Below are 18,766 nucleotides of genomic sequence, written 5' to 3' on the forward strand. Positions count from 1 at the left end.
ACATTACCCAGCTTTATTCGCCATTTATTGAGCCCGTCTGATGATGACTCGACCTAACTGGCTAATCGTCAGTGTTCGGATACAGTAAATGATGTACACAACGTTACAAAATATTTACAGGGTTTCTTTTACCACAAAATACACCATACATCGCCGAACGCTAGCTTTCCGTCCCAATGTAGCACCAGCGGTCGGAACCAGACGCCGAAGTTTCAGAACTAGTCGTTATGTTTTCAAAAGTTATGTGATTTTTTTTAAATTTTTAATTTGGATGATGGCCGCAGACAAAGCATGTAAGATGAAGACGACACAACCACATCTTCCAACAAGCAACGGAGATATAAAAATTGCTTCTGAATTGAGCGTTTTTTAGTAAAAAACCCCCAAAACTTAACTTTTTTTTATTTAGAGGGGGGGGGGGGGGAGGCGCACGTTTACTTATTGATATATTGACGTGTTTCTTACCCAATTATTCAAAACTAAAGTAAACAAGAAATATAGAGTTGATGAGTTTATGTTTGAACTTTTGTGAAATGAGCTACAACTGTTTTGAATTTGATAATAAATAGCTCGGAGGAGCTAGGTTTTGTTAACATTTTGGTTCCAAAACACGAGTAACACAATTCGCAAATTGTGACCGTGATATGCTAATTGTAGAGTTCATAATTTGATTTCACCTTACGCTTCATCGATGCGGCCATCCCAAACTGATATTTCGAAAGTTCAAGACATGGATTAATTCCAATGGTTTTGTAGAATGTCTTTGGTGCTCACGTCTTTATAATATGTCTCTGTATAAACTTAAAATACAGTTTTTTTCTTGTTCTTTTTTTTTGGGGGGGGGGGGGGGGTTCAGTAGCTTGAAAAAAAATCCACTACAAACGCCTTGAGAAAAATAGCCCAGTTTAACCTATAAAGAACTAAACCCATAGCTTTAGTTATATTTGAAGAAACCTGATGAAAAGCATTCATTCTAAAAATTTTTTTTTGTTTTGTTTTGATGATAACGGTCTGACAAGGTGTCAGCAAATTTTACGCCTTAAAATAAAGTGTATATGATATGCATGAAATACGTTTCGGATAAAAATATGTGTCAGTTTCAGCAATGCGCAACCATAATCTGTGGAACTGCCACTGGGCCATTTATTTCGCGCTTGGTGTAATCCACGTAGACCTGATTTATTTTCATTCTATAATTTCTAATTTTAGGAAAAAAACTAGGAATATAACAAAATGCACGTACTCTTTAAATTGTAATTCTCGACGTTGTATATTAAGATAAACATTCAGAAACGTGTATAATTTCAAAGATGCAATTAAAATTTCTTCAGAATATTACAAAAAAGGTTCGTTTTTTCCAACCCCATTCCAGGAGCACGCACCAGGTCGTTGTCGTAGCAGGTTTCGTCGCTCCATTCGGTGTCACAATAAGTCCAGGGAAGGACGCTTTGCATGGACGCGAACATGTAGAACAGGCACAGAGCCATGATGTAGTTGTAAGAGACCAACGTGTAAAATGTCGAAAATATCTGAGCAATGCCGATACCTACAAAATAAAAAAGCCAACTTTTAGCCAAATTACGAATTCTCATAAAGAACAACTTTCGGTTAATGAATTGGTTAATGCATTCGGAGCGAAGTGGTAATCAATTTTCAACTTAGTCTCGGCAAAACTTTTTTCTGTAAGCAAACTGGAGTGATCTAGTTTGTTCTCAGCTTGAAGTCTTATGGCATTGTATTCAGCGTATATGCTCGAAACCTAAGAATCCCCGTTATTTCATACACCGATTGCTCCAAAAACCGATAAGCTAAAAAAAAAAAAAAAAAAACTTGGTAGTACAGCGACGCGATTTTCGCATTACGTCTTTAGTCTGATGTATCAGAAGCCTTATAAATCTGTATGAAAAGGACACGAATTGAAATGCGCAGTTTAAGACAGCCGCCGCTTTGTGAACTCTACGGCGTAGAAATAGGTGAAACATAAAATGAAACAAATGCAACGGCACACGAAACAATGTAATTTTATAATGAGCCGGAAAGTGCAAAAATTAAGTTTATTAATGGAAATTTAGCAAGACGCCAATGTAGTCAAGAACATATCAGACTATTTTCCGGAAAGGGAATTCGCAAAACTACGTCTTCCTTAATAATGTTAGTTTTAATGTTTTTTTTTTTACTTTTTTAAATCTAGGTTTAATGAATCATTTGAATTGCATTTACTGGTTCCCGTATGAAATACATACGAAAGGAATTCATACCTCTAAAACCAGGAACACACTTCCAAATCTTGAGGGGACTTTTGCCCACAAACTGCCCAATAGCAAGTTCAAGGAAGTACATTGGCTTTCCAATGAGGAATAATACCACAAAGTAAGGAATAAGAAAAGCACCTGAAAAACAAAACAAAAATGCATTAGACATTCTGTTTGTATGTAACAAATATCCGGTATTTTCATATACCTCAGCGAAATTAAAAAGAAAGGTAGAAGAAAGTTAGTGAGATCACTATTTAAACGGAGATAGGTTAGCCTGAACGCACAGCTCAGACTAAACTATAATTTTAAAAAAAGTCACTAAATTGTTACTGACAATAATAAAAACGCTATTGAACTATAAAAACCTTGAAAGAAAACACAAAGAAAAAGAAGGAGAATCACAGTGTTGGAGTAGCGGAATGTACTGCAAGAGAAAGGGTTAAATGAACTTGGCTCTGAGATGACGCGCATCTAGTCACCTTATACCAGACATAGAGGGAGAAAGATAAGTGATACTTACCTCCTCCATTTTGGTATGCGAGAGTGGGAAACCTCCATACGTTGCCCAAGCCAATAGAAATAGATAGACACGAAAGGAAAAACTGTAGCCCTTGGCCCCATTGAGTACGTGAGTCATCCGTCTGGCCCTCATCTTTCTGCGCAGATGTAAAGGAAGCAAACAAGATGGACGGGAATCAAGTTGCTGCAGCAGAGCAAAGACCCCTTCCATTTTGTCTTCCCGACCCCCTCTACTGCTCACAGAGAGACTCTTTTTCAATACTGCATTTTGTCATGGCAAATCACGAATATCACAATAACATTAGGTCAATGTGAGTTTTTACTGTCATTTTTTTATTCTCTCAGAGTAAATAATACAGATGCTCATGTAGGTAAACATTTCAATCAAGCTAAAATAGAAAACTAGCAAAAAAAAAAAACATAAAAAGGCAAAGGCGTTTTTTATATATTTTTTATTTGATTCGATGTGAAACAGTTACCTGTCTGGAAGTCTGAACAACCACAAAAAATCTATCTAGGTATACAATAAAGTGAACTTGATTGCATGAACAACATTATGACGCATAGAAAATGGCAGCGCTGATAAACCAGCCGGGCATTTTTTTGCCAGACGTCACTTGTATGTTTGCTAACAGTATGTACACGAAGTAAACAAAAAAGTAATAATTTCATCAACTTTATACTCCGTTATTTGTGTACGAAACCAGCATAAAATACTTTTGTAGTTGTTATCGTTTTGTTGTTGCCGTTGTTGCTTTGTTTTTGTTGTAGATTTGTTTTTTTTTGTTTTTTTTTGCGGCACGGACACGTTGAACTAGAGCTTACAATATATTCGAGTGCTTTATGATGAGACGAAAGAGGTTTGTATTATTTTTCATAGCGTTTTTATCAAAGAAGGCGGCCCTGGTTAAATATTTTAAGCACCAAGATTGGGGTAAGTGTACTGTAGACCAGTAAGAATAAATATAAATTATCTCCGGTTTCTGTTGTTCTTCTTTCAATTTAATCTCAACTGAAAATTTGCCATCACACCGGTCACTATAGAGCTCATGTAGCGCGGACCGTAGACGCCTCTTGATTCGGGATTTGTTCTTGGGAGTTCTTATTAGCTGAGGCCACTGTCTCATCGGTTGCGGAACGATAATAATTAGCTCAAAACTTTCCACGCTTTCTGTCTTTTTTTAATCTTTGAAGTGAATATATACTTGGAATTTGCTCTTCCTTGTCACACCTAATAAAAATTGTCTGCGGTACTATCCTATCTTCGCAAAATTAAATATAAACACGTTGAGTTCACACGAAAGGTGTCGCCCAGTATCTATAATTCATCAACCCATGCTTTTGTATTCACAAGAAAAAAAAAAACAATAGAAAACTTCCAGAAAAAAAGAAAAAGAAAGACCGCCGGTGCTCGTCGGTGCAAAATGTTTCCGCTCCAGAACTTATGATAAGTTGGACTGCTTGGAGAAGATATGGGTTCGAAAAAAAAAATGTTATCGCTCCAACACTTATGATAAATTGGACTGCTTGGCGAAGGTCTAGCTCCCCAAAAAATGTTATCGCTTCAACACTTATGATAAATTGAACCTTGCTTGGCGAATTTCTAGGCTCCAACGGTCGAGATAAATGGAATGCGCGGTACTCTATCAATTGTCAACTGGATCGAATCATGTTTTCTCGCTTTTGTCACGATATTCCCGATGGGGGAAGTTATGATCGCTCGCTTTTTATCGGTATCAATTTTCGTGGAACGTTATCTTATGACTAGGATTGTATTCGATTGAATCCTATTTTCAAACTCGTAAATGGTTCGACAGGCGAAGGCAAGTTCAACTCACAGTCGGCAGTCTGAACGTGACTGATCATGTACCCAGCCTGTTTTAACCCTTTAAGCTTCTGGTAGCTTCTATCTTTCAACCTAGCCCATCATACATAAAACATAATCGAATGCGATGGAGTCCATGCTCTAATTCGACATGTCTGGCCAACGGTGCGAGTCAGTGGGACGAATCATTAAACACCACCTGCACCTAGTCGAAGCATTTATTGTCTATCTATAAGCACCTGCTACTTCTCGATAATCAAAGCACATCGAATCAATACGCCTAGACAATGCGCTCTTATTCTTCGTGTTATACTGGATTTCGAGTGTGCTCTGACATTAGGTGAAACAGAATGTTCAATGTTTAATGTTTACTTTTTTCGTGCTTACCAGATGCCCAAATGCTTTTGCGGTAAAACACAGAACATAAGCTAAATACTCACCACAAATATTCATGCTCAAGAGTTCTGCCCAAGCTTAAAATCACACAAAAACTTAGAAAAAAGGGAAAATTTCTTAAAAAGAATAAATAAATAAATGTTGTAAAACTTTGTGTTTAAAACTTGTTGAATTCGTCATACCGGTGAGAAATGTTGATGAACATCTGGGTAAATACTTTACGATTTCTCGAGCTTGTGTGAACAGAAATACGGAATATAGAGCGGCGAAACTCCCTCAGATGTCGGTCGGTCAGAAGCGAAAATAGAAGAGGCTGATTGCTTTCGATTATGTCACCGTTCAAGTGTCCTTTCGCGTTTTTCAATCACAGTGGCGCCATCCAGCCAGTAAGCAAAGTTGAAAGAAGTGTAACGTGAAAACACTTGATGGTATTCACATTAAAAAGTGCAGTCCTGTTTTGTAAAGTAAATAAATAAATAAGTATATAAATTAGTGTCAAACAATCCTTCCACTTGAAAGCTACGCGGAGCGCAAGTTCGTCTGCTTCTTTTGCAGGGGTTGTGGTGACGTCAGAACGACGGCACGCTCTGATTGGCTCCGATTTCAGGATAATGGGTAGGCAGCTAGAACATTGAAGTTCATCCAATTTTCTTGAATCAGAGCCAATAAAAGCTCGGCGTTCTGACGTCACCACAACCCCTGCCAAAAAGAAGAACTTGCTCGCCGCATAGCTTTCCCTTCATGGTACACTGGCAGCCTGCGTTTACTCAGATATCTTCTTCACATCTCCACACAATCCCACCTCCACGCGTGTTTGCCCCGAACAGAAGCCTTTGTCACCGAAAGAAGGAAACGATACATGTTACTCCTTACTTGCAAATAAAAGGAACGCGTTACCACCCTCCGTTACATCAAACATTATAATTTTGATTTAACACGTTTTACTGCTTTGATTCCACAGGTAAGCATAAGCGCCACATTTCAAGAAATATTATTTCCAGGCAGAAATTGAACATCATTACCTTATCTTTTTTACGGTTTCACATAAATTGTAAAATCAGACAAAAAAAATTACATGGCTTGGCGTCCAGAACACGAAACAAATTGGTGTAATTTTTTAAGTCTTGGAAAGAAAAAAAGTGACGAGCACGGTGCCTGTTACTCAAAATAGGTAACTAAGCCCATTACCCACCATTGGTTTCAACACGTGGCGCATACGTACGTTACGCGTTCCAAACAAGGTATACCGGTAACGCCGTTACTGGTAACGCGTTACCGCCAACACTGTGCAGCTTCAGAAATGCTGGTCATGGCTGCTATGTTCCAGGGTGGAGAATTAATATCAAGGTGATTTAGGTCGTGATTGTAATAATGATTTCAATCGTAATTTCAATCATACGAATTTTACTATGATGGTTTAAATTAAACCTTTCTTGCAGATACAATCACGAAAACAGTTTCAATTTAACGTTCGTCAATCATCTGATGCTTTCTATGGGCATATGTTTTGTTTGATATCAGACATGGAACTTTCTTTTTAAGCGAAACATTTCGTTTTTCAGTTACGTGATGTTCTGTTGCAAGCTAAGCAGAATGCGCCAGAAACGAGAACCAGAAGAGTAATGTCTTATTGAGTGCATATCAGAACGCCAAAGAAAAAAACAAATGAAGCTTTTTAGCTTACTAAAATATGAAGCTGGTTTTGTTAAATACATGGCGGGGTTTACATCATTAAAATGTTGTTAATTAAAGTGTACTTTAAAATTGTAGTAGCAATATATCTTCCGCACTGTTATCAGTGATCGGGCGGATTGATAAATCTATCTGCCATGTTTAAAAAAGCAGCTAATGATAAAGTAACTATTTTCCAGGTAAAGTGATTTAACTCAAATTAATCTTATTTACATCAAACAAATTTAATTTAAATAAAAAACATCTGATTTAAATCACATAAATTTGATATAAACTAAATTAATCTACCTCCCTGATTTTTTTAAAAATCATTATATATTTTTTGGCCCTGCTATGTTTATTTTTCATTCTTGGTGGTTCGTTGTTCGGCACTGTTTTAAGTTGATGCAGCAAATGACGTGGCTTCGGAGAGCAACACCAAGATGCTTGGGAATATGAATAATCTGTGACTATGCATATTTCGTACCGCAATCAGGGTTCGAGTGAAGAGGCACGTGAATTAGTAACACAAAATGAATCATGTTGAGCTACTTACGGTCCCTTCAGGGTTGAGGCTCAGTGTGGTGTCTTTTTTCTCGCCTTTGTCTTGAGATAACCGACGAACGTCCTGAAATAAAGTTTGACAGGACTCAGAATGGAAAAATGTTCTAATTAAATATTACAATCGTTAACATAATTCTTATTTAAAAAGAAGCTTCCCGAATAAAAAGTCAGGGCGCAAGCGAACTGGTGGAGGTTGCTAGAGGTAACTCAACATTTCGGAGCAACCCGCGAGAGAGAGAGAAAACACAAAAGTCGACAACAAGAGAAAAGAAGAACAACGACTCAAACACAGCTAAAATTTTAGTGCGGACAGATCCTTTATATGAGGGTTGAACAAACTGAAAGAAAAGGTAAAGAGCCTTTCCCACCTGTGACTCTTTTTGCTTCCGCTTAATAAGGTTGTATCAAAGAACTCAGGGAGAAATATATCATATCTGTTTCCGATGTGGTTTATAAGATACCTTTTGATTGTGTGGTTATGCCACATAGGCCAAACAAAACGTTATATTAATGATAGGCTGGGCGAACATAAACGATATGTCCAAAAACAGAGACCAGTATACAAAATTTCTAAGCACATTCAGGGGTGTAATAATTGCCTGTCGTTATGGAACTCAGCAACCACAATACTGCCAGAAAGAAACAATCCCAAACTCCTGTTAAAAGAATCAATCGCGATTACCAAACATGGAAATGCTGTAAATAAGCCTCATTGTCTTTGGAAGCAGAAAATAAGCGTTTTCGGAATCTCTAGTTTTTATAGACTGTGTGTGTGTGTGTGTGCGTGCGCACTTGTTCTAGATGGTTCTTTAAGGATTTTGTGAGGTAATCTCATGACGTCTTTCATCCAAGGTCTTAGGTATGCCCCCGCTGGCCTCGTTCCCCCAGTGTTATCCACGCTATCGTCCCCTAAGGTGTGAAGGGTCAGACGTAGTTTCATTCCTTTGTTTGAAACGAGATTGGTGTGAGTGGGAAAGGGTGTTTCTCATCCTTTTAGTTTGTTCAACCCTTTTATAAAGGGTTCTCTCCGCAATAAAATTTTAGCTGTGTTTCACACGTTTTCCTTCTCTTCTCTGTGTCAACTTCCGCATTTCCTCATTCTTGGATTGCTTCAGAATGTTCTGTACATACCGGCTCATTTGTGCCCTTACCTTCTGTTTGTAGGCCAACCCCGAGACTGCAGGAAACAATACCGACACGAACACACAAGGTATCTTTGTATGTTCATGGCGTTATTGCTTCCTGCATTCGCAAGGTTGAATTATGTCTAAAAGCTTGCTGAATTTTCGCGATGGATTTTAGTAGGGGGCGATTTTTACGTTAAGATAAGTAACTGGAGAGAAGCTAGCCGTACAAAAGCTTACTCACTTTTGGCGGACCCAAACAGAAGCTCAATTTTTTTTTTTTTTTATTTGTTGAAAAGACGGACAAAAGTTTACTCGGGGTAAAATGGGCTGGGTTAAACTGCTGGCTCAACGGGGTTACGTCAACAGCCCTCTAAAAAGTACAAGGTGTCACCTTCCAAAAAAGAAATATAAAAGTTTTTTGTTTTTTTTTTCAGTGCGAAAATGAACTACGCATTGGACGCTCATTTTTCATACAAATGTGGCGCTAGAAATCCGAACCAGATGCCAAAGTTTCTGCACTAACTGTTATCTTATTCAAATGTTAGAAGTCATTTTTTCAAAGTTTCAATGGGGAAATGGAGGCCTACGGAGCACCCGTATACATGGAGCTCTATAGCGCCAGGAACCGAAAACAGGCGAAAATGGCCCCCATTTTCCCATTGAAAATTTCAGAAAAGTACTTATAACTTTTGAATGAGATATCGCTTTGTGCTGAAACTTTGGCATCAATTGCGAACCTATAGCGCTACATTTTGGCGGAAAATGAGCGTTCGGCATTGCATAGTTGATTTTTTACGTTAAAAATCAACTAGGGGGGGGGGGGGGGGGAGGGGTTACACCTTTTGCATTCTTTGAACCCGGTCAACTCAAAACCAAGGTCAAACTTTTAGAGTATGTCCTGGGATTTTTTCTAGGAGTGGATCACTCAGGATGACCGTGCTCCGACGACGACCGGAATTTACTCCGGAGCTGGGGAATGTACACAAAGCCACGCTAAGAGACGAGGACAGGACCAATAACTCGTGCGAAGGTAAATCAACGAGGTCCACAAGCTTGTGGCACAGGATCATACAAATGTCTGGAGGCTGATCGAATGTTTTCAACAGGATAAAGCGTAGGTCTCTTTAGCTTTCCTGCAGGCACGACAAGGTGAACTCTCGGTGAAGAGTTTTCGGAAAGCAACGAAGCGTCTTCAGAACCGCATGAGGGAGCTGACTGTGGACTATCAGCTTCAGAGAGACTTGCCGAAACTGCTGGAGGCAGTGGGAGGTTGTAGTAACCTTCAAAGAATTGAGCAATAAACATTCTTTTCTTAAATAAGAAAACTACCATGTCCTTGCGCGAGTCATACGTACTTTTATATTGAATGCTCTTCGCAGGCACGTAGCCAGGGGGGTGGGGGGACATGGGCCCCCCCCCCCCCCCCCGAAATCTTACATTTTGCTGGGGCCTCCTCTCCCCCTCCCCTTCATACAGCATTTTGTCATGGGCGCCCCCCCCCCCCCCCCCCCCCCAAAGAAAATCCTGGCTACATGCCTGGCTCTTCGTAATTTGTCATGTTATTTGAGCGCACGTACAAAACCAAACAATTTTACTCTGGTGATCTTTTGTCCGAGTTCACGAGTAAGAGCGGCGAGCTTCTTTCCGGGTCTGTGAAAAATCCGGTGAGCTTTTGTCCGGTGAGCTCCTGTCCTGGATTCGGGTTTGGGTGTAACCAAGCATGGATAAAAGATCAATGGAATTAATTTTAGAGTAGCCCGCACTAGTCGACGTGCCAGCTTCCGAACGCAGTTGGTTCTCTACTTATGAGCTAGAATCCACTACACGTTATCTTGGACATTTTCTCACGTTCTTGAAGCCTAATCAGGAATAAGTTAAGCTGAGTAACCAATTTTTAATTAGAACATTTCAAATGAAAGTGCGAAAAAAAAAACGGACTATTTGACTTTTACCGCACATCAGTCACCTGTCCAGAATCAGGGCTCGGTTGGTATCGAAACTGTGATTTGAGATGACAGGCTGCCCATGGGCTAAATCGACTGAGGATCATATCCTCCGCGTTTTGCCATGCAAACTAGAGCCACTGACAGGTTAAGTAACGAAGGGTGTGGCATTTCATGTACAAGTCTCTTGCCTCGTGGTTTGTTCTTCGACGATCTCATCTGCTCTGATCACAATCTTATTGGCTCTATATTAAAACGTTCAGAACTCGCCGCGCCCTTAGTTTCCTTACTTGGCGGTGACGGGAGCAAGGTAGTGCTGTTGGGCAGATATACGTCATATTTTCTTTCTACGTCTTGTCGGTCTCCGATGTATCTACCCGTATCAAGTATCTGTGCCAAGAACGGAGCCATCAATTGTCTTCGCATATCTAGTGTCACGTGATTTGAATGACACTGACGTGCTTCCTTACCTCTGCCTCATTCTTTTCATTTCCTCATGTTTTTTTTTCGTTTTTGCCATTGATATGTCTTATCCGATATGTCCTATCAGGAAAATTGCCCATGTTGCGGTTGCTACTCATGCACCCTTTTAATACTATCTTCAGTAGTTGTATCCGACACGCGGATACTTGGGATAAAGCTATCAGGCGTCATTATGCTTGTAGGATCTTTGCTTCGTAGAGTAAGCGATTTTCGAGTACCATGAGCGATTTTCAAGTACCACAAGCGACTTGCATGAACGTACCCGCCATGTGTACGTTCTCAAAGTTTGTTTACTGTAAGATACCTTTTGAATTTGAGTAAAAGTAAATAAAAAATTGAAAACAAAATTCCTGAAAACAGTTAGTGTTTTAATAACTTTGCTTTAAATTGGCATTGAAATAAAAAAAAATCGAAAGGCCTAAATAGGACAAGAGGATCACAAAAAGAATGTTTTGGAGAATATTTAGAGCAGTATTTAAGGCACGAGAGTCATTTCAGTGATTTCAAAACATGCCGCTATTTCGGCATGAACTGCTAAAAATGTAAGCAAGTTTCAAAATCGTTTCAAATTTCAAATGTGTCTGAACACGACAATACAGCGCTATAAAGTTTCGTTTTAATGGAAGTTCCTTTTATGGCAGCTCCTTTTAAGTAAGTTCCTTTTGTGGCTATTTCATACTCTCGCCGACGTCCCTAGGGTCCACTCAGAATTGATCAGTGTGCTCAATTCTCTCTAACTATTACCGTCTCGGTAGCACCTCACTAATGAAACCAATTATTGGGCTTCCGGGCTTGATAATTTGAATAAACTTTCGCGTGTTTTTTTTTTTTACAAAACTTTTCTTTTTTTTGTAACCGATTATTGCATTCTTTCACAGCATCCATGCCTTTTATCCCGAATTAAACACAAGTTGCCGCTCCTTACTACACCACAAATGTATTTTCGATTTTATTCTTCCCCCTTTATCACCTCCGTTGAAGACCTCTCATCCTTCAAGACCGCCAGAACCAACCACTTCGCTGAGCCTGCACTTCGTTGATTTTTAACATCGCTGCTCTCTCAACAGTGCGGTTTTCTTTTTTCTGTTTAATTTTAACACTCTGCAGGCATCCTTTCCATAATAACCATAAAGCCCCTGCGGGTATATAAATAAATAAACAGATAAAAAAAGTTCTGTGACGTCATTGTAGCGCCTTTATGCGAGCTTAGGGGTCAGCAAGGGTCATGGACGACACCGATGACGTTACTTTCGCTAAATTTGCTTTCCTGTACTCCTCTGAGCTCGGCACGCAGCAGTGGGCGGAGCAACGTCGAAACTTTACTTGCCGATTACGTCGCGTTTAGTAATGAAGTAAAAACAAACAAAAAAAATCTTTTGACATAGGATTTTTAAGTTGCCTACGATAGTTTTCTAAATGTGTTTTAGAGTTTATTTTTTTTCTTATTTTTTTTCTGGGTTTATAAACTTGTTTATTTTCCCATGCAGTTCGAATTCCAATCCCCCAACATGTTACTTCCCTGTTCAAGAACGTTGTAACATATTCTATGTTTAGAAAACGAAAATCGCGGTCAATTCGGACAATCGTAACAAATTGTTTGTTCACAAAGCTTACGACACACTGCACTAAAAGCGGCAGCTAATTCTTTTTAAAATAAACAATAACAAAAGTACAGCAGCCTGCAAACTGCAATTGTTTTAAAACTCAGCTCGTCCTCTATTTTGAATAGCCCTAATGTGTCTAGGAGGCCGAAATAAGCCGGAGTGAAAGGTCTGTCCCTCTCGCGGCAATAATAATAATAAAAAAACACAAAAAAAAACACGATACGATGGGGCTGGAAACTTTGTGAATTTTTCTTTAGTATTTGGAATGCGCTACTCTGGGGTTCTCATCGTTTGAATTAGAGTTTCGTATTTGGATAAATGCCGAGAAACCCCTACAATTAACTTCCCCAGTCGGTTTTATCAGTATAAAAAAGAAACCCGAAAAACAGGAAAACAAAACAAAACAAAAAAATAAATAAAAAAAGGAAGCCATGATTTTACGAAAAAATGTAAATATGTATCTACAGCTTTACTATGTGTTGATCTGAAACACGCCTATCCAATGAACAATAAACTGTCCGCTGCGGGCTCTTCGGAAACACTTTTCTTACTTCCCTCCTCTTTCCTTACAAACACGGGGACTTTTTTTTTTTTTTACTATTTTCAATATTGAGGTTATGTCGGTGCGCATGTTACCGGACGGCTAGAGAATATGTCTCTGTTTCATTTTCTCATACATAAGATTTGATAAACTCCGATTTCTTCTCCGACGCCAGAAATTGATAGCGAAAAGCACCGAATCAGTGGTGAACCATAAACCCCGAATAAACAAGACCCTATAGTTATTGTCCGTTGAACCTGCTTGCACTTAGCTGCTCACATGATCCGCGCAGCGACTGGGATACCACACGAAAATTGAAATAGTGCAAGCAATTTTCGATTCCCAGTCTATCGCAATCGGATTTTTGTTTGATTCATTTTTTTTTTTATCTGGAAACACTAAAGCCTTCAATGGGGTCTAGATCGTAGAATCCCTTTATCACTCCACTACCTCCTTAGCGTACCGATGTGCAGCGCGTGGAGCTACCATAAAAGCACGTGTAGTTGACTGATCTTGGTAAGGAGCCAAAGGGCAATTTAGGACGGCTCGGACACGCCAATCCTTTCCTAACAAAAAAATATAAAATTCCCGCATTAATGACGTTTCAAATGAAGCAACTCGGAGGCCTTTTGACCTAGCATAAACGTGTAGTTCCGCGAATCGATGAATATGATTGCGTGCCACCGGTAACAAGGTAACATTCATACCCTCTCCACAATCATGTACGAGAGGTAATTACTAACACAAAAAAAATGTGCAAAAATGGCAGTCAGAAACTGCGCCTCTAATACTTCAACGCGATTTAGAAATCGTTCTTTATTGGTCAGCTCCAAGCGTCTGCACATAATATTATTCCATTTTGACCACGGACCTCTCAGGCTCGCTGTTGCCTGTGGACTAGGGGTTACCAATGGTTTGTCATGGATGATAGTGCATCCTATGCAAACTTTCTGGTCGCGCTGTCGCTAAGAGATGAATATCCTTAGAAATATATTTATTGCACCTGACGACTGGCATCGTTTTTAGTACATTAAGTTTGGTAGTCTCAACGATCAGGAATATCGAGAGGAGCGGCTCAATCTTAAGAAATTATTTTTTTCTTGCTTTGAACTTGGGAGCCGAATGCACATCTGCATACGGAGTATACAAGCCATTATATCCTCGAGTAATACCAACACCACCCAGAATAATCGAAGCTTCTGCACTAAAAATGTTTGACGTCATCATAGCGAGTTCGAATGAAGACAGAGTTTGGAGAGGAGAGCTGCGTTGGGTTGGGGCCATGTGTCTGATCAACGCATCGAAGGACGGTCATCCACGGGTCCCATTGTTTGATTGGCGCCATTCGATTTTGATGAAGTTTAATGGAAGGAGAGGAGGATGCTCGCAGGCCTTGATTATTTTATAATGACCGCCAGCGTAAGAAATGCAGGGCGTGGCTAATCTCGAGCATCTGATCAGCGCTTCGCAGCCATTGAACATGGAACGTTAAGAACGACCAGAAACAAATCTTAAGGCAACAAGTGTGGCGTAGGGCCACTCCTTGAGTTTCTTAAACGGTCACTGACTACAGCGTCCGACCGAGGAAAAATAAAACGCGTTCTTTTGACAAACAAACATAAACTACGCATCGACAAAAAAAAAAAGAAGCTGAAACTTTGTGAGAACGTGACGCTCGTGCTGGTGACAAAATGCGAAAGTTTGAAAATGATGACGTTACCTAAATCAAAAGATAGGCAAGAGAAAATAAAATATTTCTATGAGCCGAAGTCTACCTAAGCCTAATATTCATCACGAAAAAAAGAAAAGAAAACACTGTGGGCGCTTAGCGTTAATTCCACTGAAAAATCTTGTCAGCAAGAAAGACGATATCATTTTCTTTCTCTCCAACAAACTTTTATTTACTTTTTTTTTTCGCGAAAACATGTGGTACGGGAGCCCACAGTGCCGTTTCTTGGTTTGATGAATAAATTATTAGGCTTAGGCGAACCTCGCGTTCATGAGAAACGTTCTTTTTTTTTTTATCTCCTATCTTTTGATCCAGGCAATGCCATGTTCTCAAACTTTCGCATTTCGCCACCACCGCTAGCGTCACGTTCTCACGGAGTTCGAGTTGCCTGCGTCGCATAATTTACTTTTCCATGTGGGAAAACAGTGCTTCATTTTCTTGATCGGTCTTTGTTAACGGTGTTGGTAATACACGCGCTGCCTGTGAACGAGGTTCGAGGGTCTTCTTTAACACAGGGTATACCTACGGCCAGTCAACATAACCAAAAAAAGTTTTTTTTTTTTTTTTTTTTTTTTTTGGGGGGGGGGGGGGGGAATGCACTTTGCGCAGGCAGTATGCCATCGAGAGGGCGTTATTTGTGACCCCGCAAGTCGCTTGGCTGTTCATCTCGGTGATTGGCTATCCGAGTGCTCCACGGGAGAGTGAACACGCAGGCTTTTTCGGCAAGGCGTGGGTTTATTACTCCAGTGACTGGTGTAAACGTGCGTCGAATAAAAGCTTTATCCAGATTGATTGTCACTCTTTAATCCACTCATTGATCGATTAATCGGTCTGGTTAAAATCCTCGTATAATAATAAGTTTTTTGTTTGAGTATGAGATGGACGGCGCAATATACAATTTTCATATGAATCAACCTCGATGTGTAGTTAACAACAGTTTTGAGACAATCACACTTTCAGATCATTACTGCAGCTGCACAAGCAAAGAGGTTCGTTGGTATTCTCCGGCAAGAGCGACCTCCTTTGATTGCTCACAATAGTCTGTGCTGCGCTAAACGGACACTCGAATGGCGGTGAAGTGGTCGGGACATGTGTAACCTTCGGGACTGATCAGGAGTCACAAGTCTTGCCCCTACTGTTTATTTCAGGCTAAATGTTGACCTAAAGTTAGCCCTTCGTACAGGTGTACTCATCCTCGTCTGCGTGGCGAAAGCGTGTAAATTTTAATTTATTTTGGTTCGTTAACATTTTATCGATTACCAGGATAAATAAATGAGACGTTTACAACACCCTGTAACGCCGAATTAGAGCGCAGCTCTTGAGGAGGAGGGAAGGGTACTGAAGGGATGGTATACCCCTCCTCCTTCCTCCTCACCTCCTCATCCTGCGTGCTACTCCTCCTCCCTCCTCAACCTCCTCCTTCTCCCCCATCCTTCAACCTCCTCCCCTCCATTAATCGATTAATCGGTAGATTAATCGACGAATTGCCCACCCCCAGTAAACAGTGTTATGCATAGACAGACCCAACTATCTGCGGATAGTCAAAGTGGCGGCAAGTATTATGGCGATTGATGTGATTAATAGCACATTAATTATAAAATGGAGGCAATGCATTTTATAAACGCCAAAGGTCGTAGATTTGAGTACCGTGTACGATTAGGATAAAGCATGAAACTGATAAGAAGTATAAGAGAAACACTTCATCGGGATGTGTTTTTTTTGTTTTTTTTTTGACGAATGCGTGCGGGGTATTTCAGTGTGGTGGAAATAGACGCTGTCTATTCTAATTTCACTGCTGTAGCCAGAACTAGTCTTGATTAACATCAATTTATATAAGTTAAAATTTTTTTAACGTTTCTATTTTTAGGAACGGGATATACCTCCTTGCGAGAAAAGAATATTCTTTTTCCACCTATTTGATATCAAACTTCCCAGACAGATTCCTCCCACAAATCTTTGGACAACAAACTCATGGGAGAACTTCCTTCTATTATGCTTTGGTTGTCTGGTTTTGAATATGCAACCAATTCATACAATCAGCAAAGCCTCATTGAGGTAATTTGTTACTTAGATTGTGCCTTCTTTCCCTCAGCTCCTTAGGCGTGCCTAAAAATGATCACACCGATATGTTAAACCACATGTACTATTTCGTGAATCCATTGCTTTCACGAATGCATTCAAAGCTAGACTGAAACTAAACACATCGTACCATCTTGCTGTTTCATTATTAAGAACTTAAAGCTGTGATCAACGTGAATATGTGGAGTAAGTGCATGCCAGCAGAAACTCGAAATTTACTGCTGAAGTTCATTAAGATGCAGAACGCGCCTCGCTTCTTGCGTCTATGAGCGCGGCTTCCGGGAACATGTCCGCGTCTCTATCACTTCCATCCCCTCATGATCCGGGTTTATCTGCCAAGAAACATCGTGGGAGGCTTCCTGTCTCGGTGAAACAAAGGAAACGAGAAAAGAATAGGAGGCTATGCAGTGCGCTGCTTTATGACTAAGGCCCGAATTACAAAACAAAAAGAAAAAAAAGAAAAAAAAAAGAACTTGTGTTGAGATTTACTTAGATCTGTGGCCAAGATCGTGGCCATGGCGGCCACTAAAAAAGAGGCGACCTGCTTTAACTAATTAGTTAATGACTCAAGAGCATCCTTGCTCCTTTCACTCTGACCTACTTGCTTATTCTTTTTTCCAGAGAACTATTGAAGAGTGGAAAACCTAGATATATGCTCGACGACTTCTCAAGATAGTGTTTCAAATAGATATTCGGCTTGTGTTTAATGAATGGCGCCTTAATTTTTACACTTATTCTGATAGTCCCATTTATATTCGAAATGTGCTGATAAACGTTTTCTTTTTTAATTCCAGAGATGTTTGTTTTCTATGAACAAGTCTTTTTACATTAGTTTTTGTACTAGATGTGTTTAATAGATTTTATATATAAATATTCATGATGTTTTATTAATGATTTCTAAAACGCACCACCCCCCCTCCCCCTCTAAAATGTCTCGCAGAGATGCAGGCATTTTCGAAAAGTAATAAAATCAAGTTCGTAAACTTCTATTTCTGGACGAATAATGCATTTGGACAATTGACGCTGGTCCTCGATGCGGTCTAGTGACACGCATGTCACAAAGATTAAAACATTCGGCGTGGGCGCCACGGGGCGTTAAATGTCTCCCTTCTACTCAGCTTCGAACCGAAACTAAGCGGGCATAGAATGACGCTTTCGCAGTCGGCTTCGCTTCGCTAAATCTAACGGAATGCAAGTTTCCATCTTTAAACATTCTAAACCGACTAAAAGAAAAAAAAAAAAAAAAAAAAAACGAGAAAGAAAATATGTTTACACCTTTTTTTAAGTCCTAAAGGGAGTGAAGAAGGCCTTACCTCCAATTCCCATTCTTGACGGTTCTTCCTCATCTTGAGACAACGCAACGATCACTTATTGGGCGATGCTTCGGAGCTTCGAGGTGCGTGCGTGCGAGTGATCTCTCAGTATCCCGTTGCGAAGCTGCGTACGTTGTTTCCTCTAATCTCGATCTTTATAGTGACGCCGAACCATTATCGGGCGCCGTGCGCAGTTCGCTCACAATGAAGCCGATTGATAATCAACTAAGGCGGGCTGACGAACCCGCGTAGCGACTCACGTGCGCGCACGCACCGACGTTCTGCCGCGCGACGACTGGACCGGTGTCCCCCCACGCCAGTCGGGTTCCTGTCGTAACCACGAAGGTAGTGTGCCTAGATTTTCAGAGTGCGTTTTCCGACTGCTCAATAAGGGTCACGTGGTTTATGGGCCGCTATCTGCAACACGAGTCGCCAGGTTGTATTCAAAAAGCGTTGATCGTCTGCGAGAGCGTCGCCGCCTCCCTGTCCGGTTTCCTCCTCGCTTCGCGACAAAACCACGCATGCGCACTTGCGACCAATCGGCACCATGATGGCGTCCGCCATGAAATTGCAAACATACGCTATCCGAGGTCGCAGTTGCCCACTCTCCCAAATCTGTGCTCTCCGAGCGAGGAACTTAGCCAATGGCGTCCGTCCCACCGCGGGGAAAGGGCAGGGAAAATGACGAGAGATCATAACGGAAAGACTTTTTTTTCC

At 40.4% G+C, this 18,766-nt stretch overlaps 1 protein-coding gene across 1 annotated transcript in view; it reads right to left on the minus strand.

Annotated features, from left to right (window-relative positions):
- LOC8042932 (sodium-dependent nutrient amino acid transporter 1) overlaps positions 1 to 18,508 on the minus strand; it is a 30,571-nt gene extending 12,063 nt beyond the window's left edge. The window contains exons 1-5 of the mRNA XM_029991901.3: positions 18,050 to 18,508; positions 7,223 to 7,294; positions 2,776 to 2,911; positions 2,259 to 2,390; positions 1,383 to 1,546 (exon numbers count right to left, since the gene is read on the minus strand). Coding sequence (XP_029847761.2) covers positions 1,383 to 1,546; positions 2,259 to 2,390; positions 2,776 to 2,911; positions 7,223 to 7,294; positions 18,050 to 18,082 — 537 coding nt within the window. The 5' untranslated portion in view covers positions 18,083 to 18,508. The remainder of the gene's footprint in view (positions 1 to 1,382; positions 1,547 to 2,258; positions 2,391 to 2,775; positions 2,912 to 7,222; positions 7,295 to 18,049) is intronic.
- Between the last annotated feature and the right edge of the window lie 258 nt (positions 18,509 to 18,766).

The sequence above is a fragment of the Ixodes scapularis genome, unplaced genomic scaffold (genome assembly GCF_016920785.2).
Source record: "Ixodes scapularis isolate PalLabHiFi unplaced genomic scaffold, ASM1692078v2 PGA_scaffold2__306_contigs__length_199485367, whole genome shotgun sequence".
NCBI classification, from domain to species: Eukaryota; Metazoa; Arthropoda; class Arachnida; order Ixodida; family Ixodidae; genus Ixodes; species Ixodes scapularis.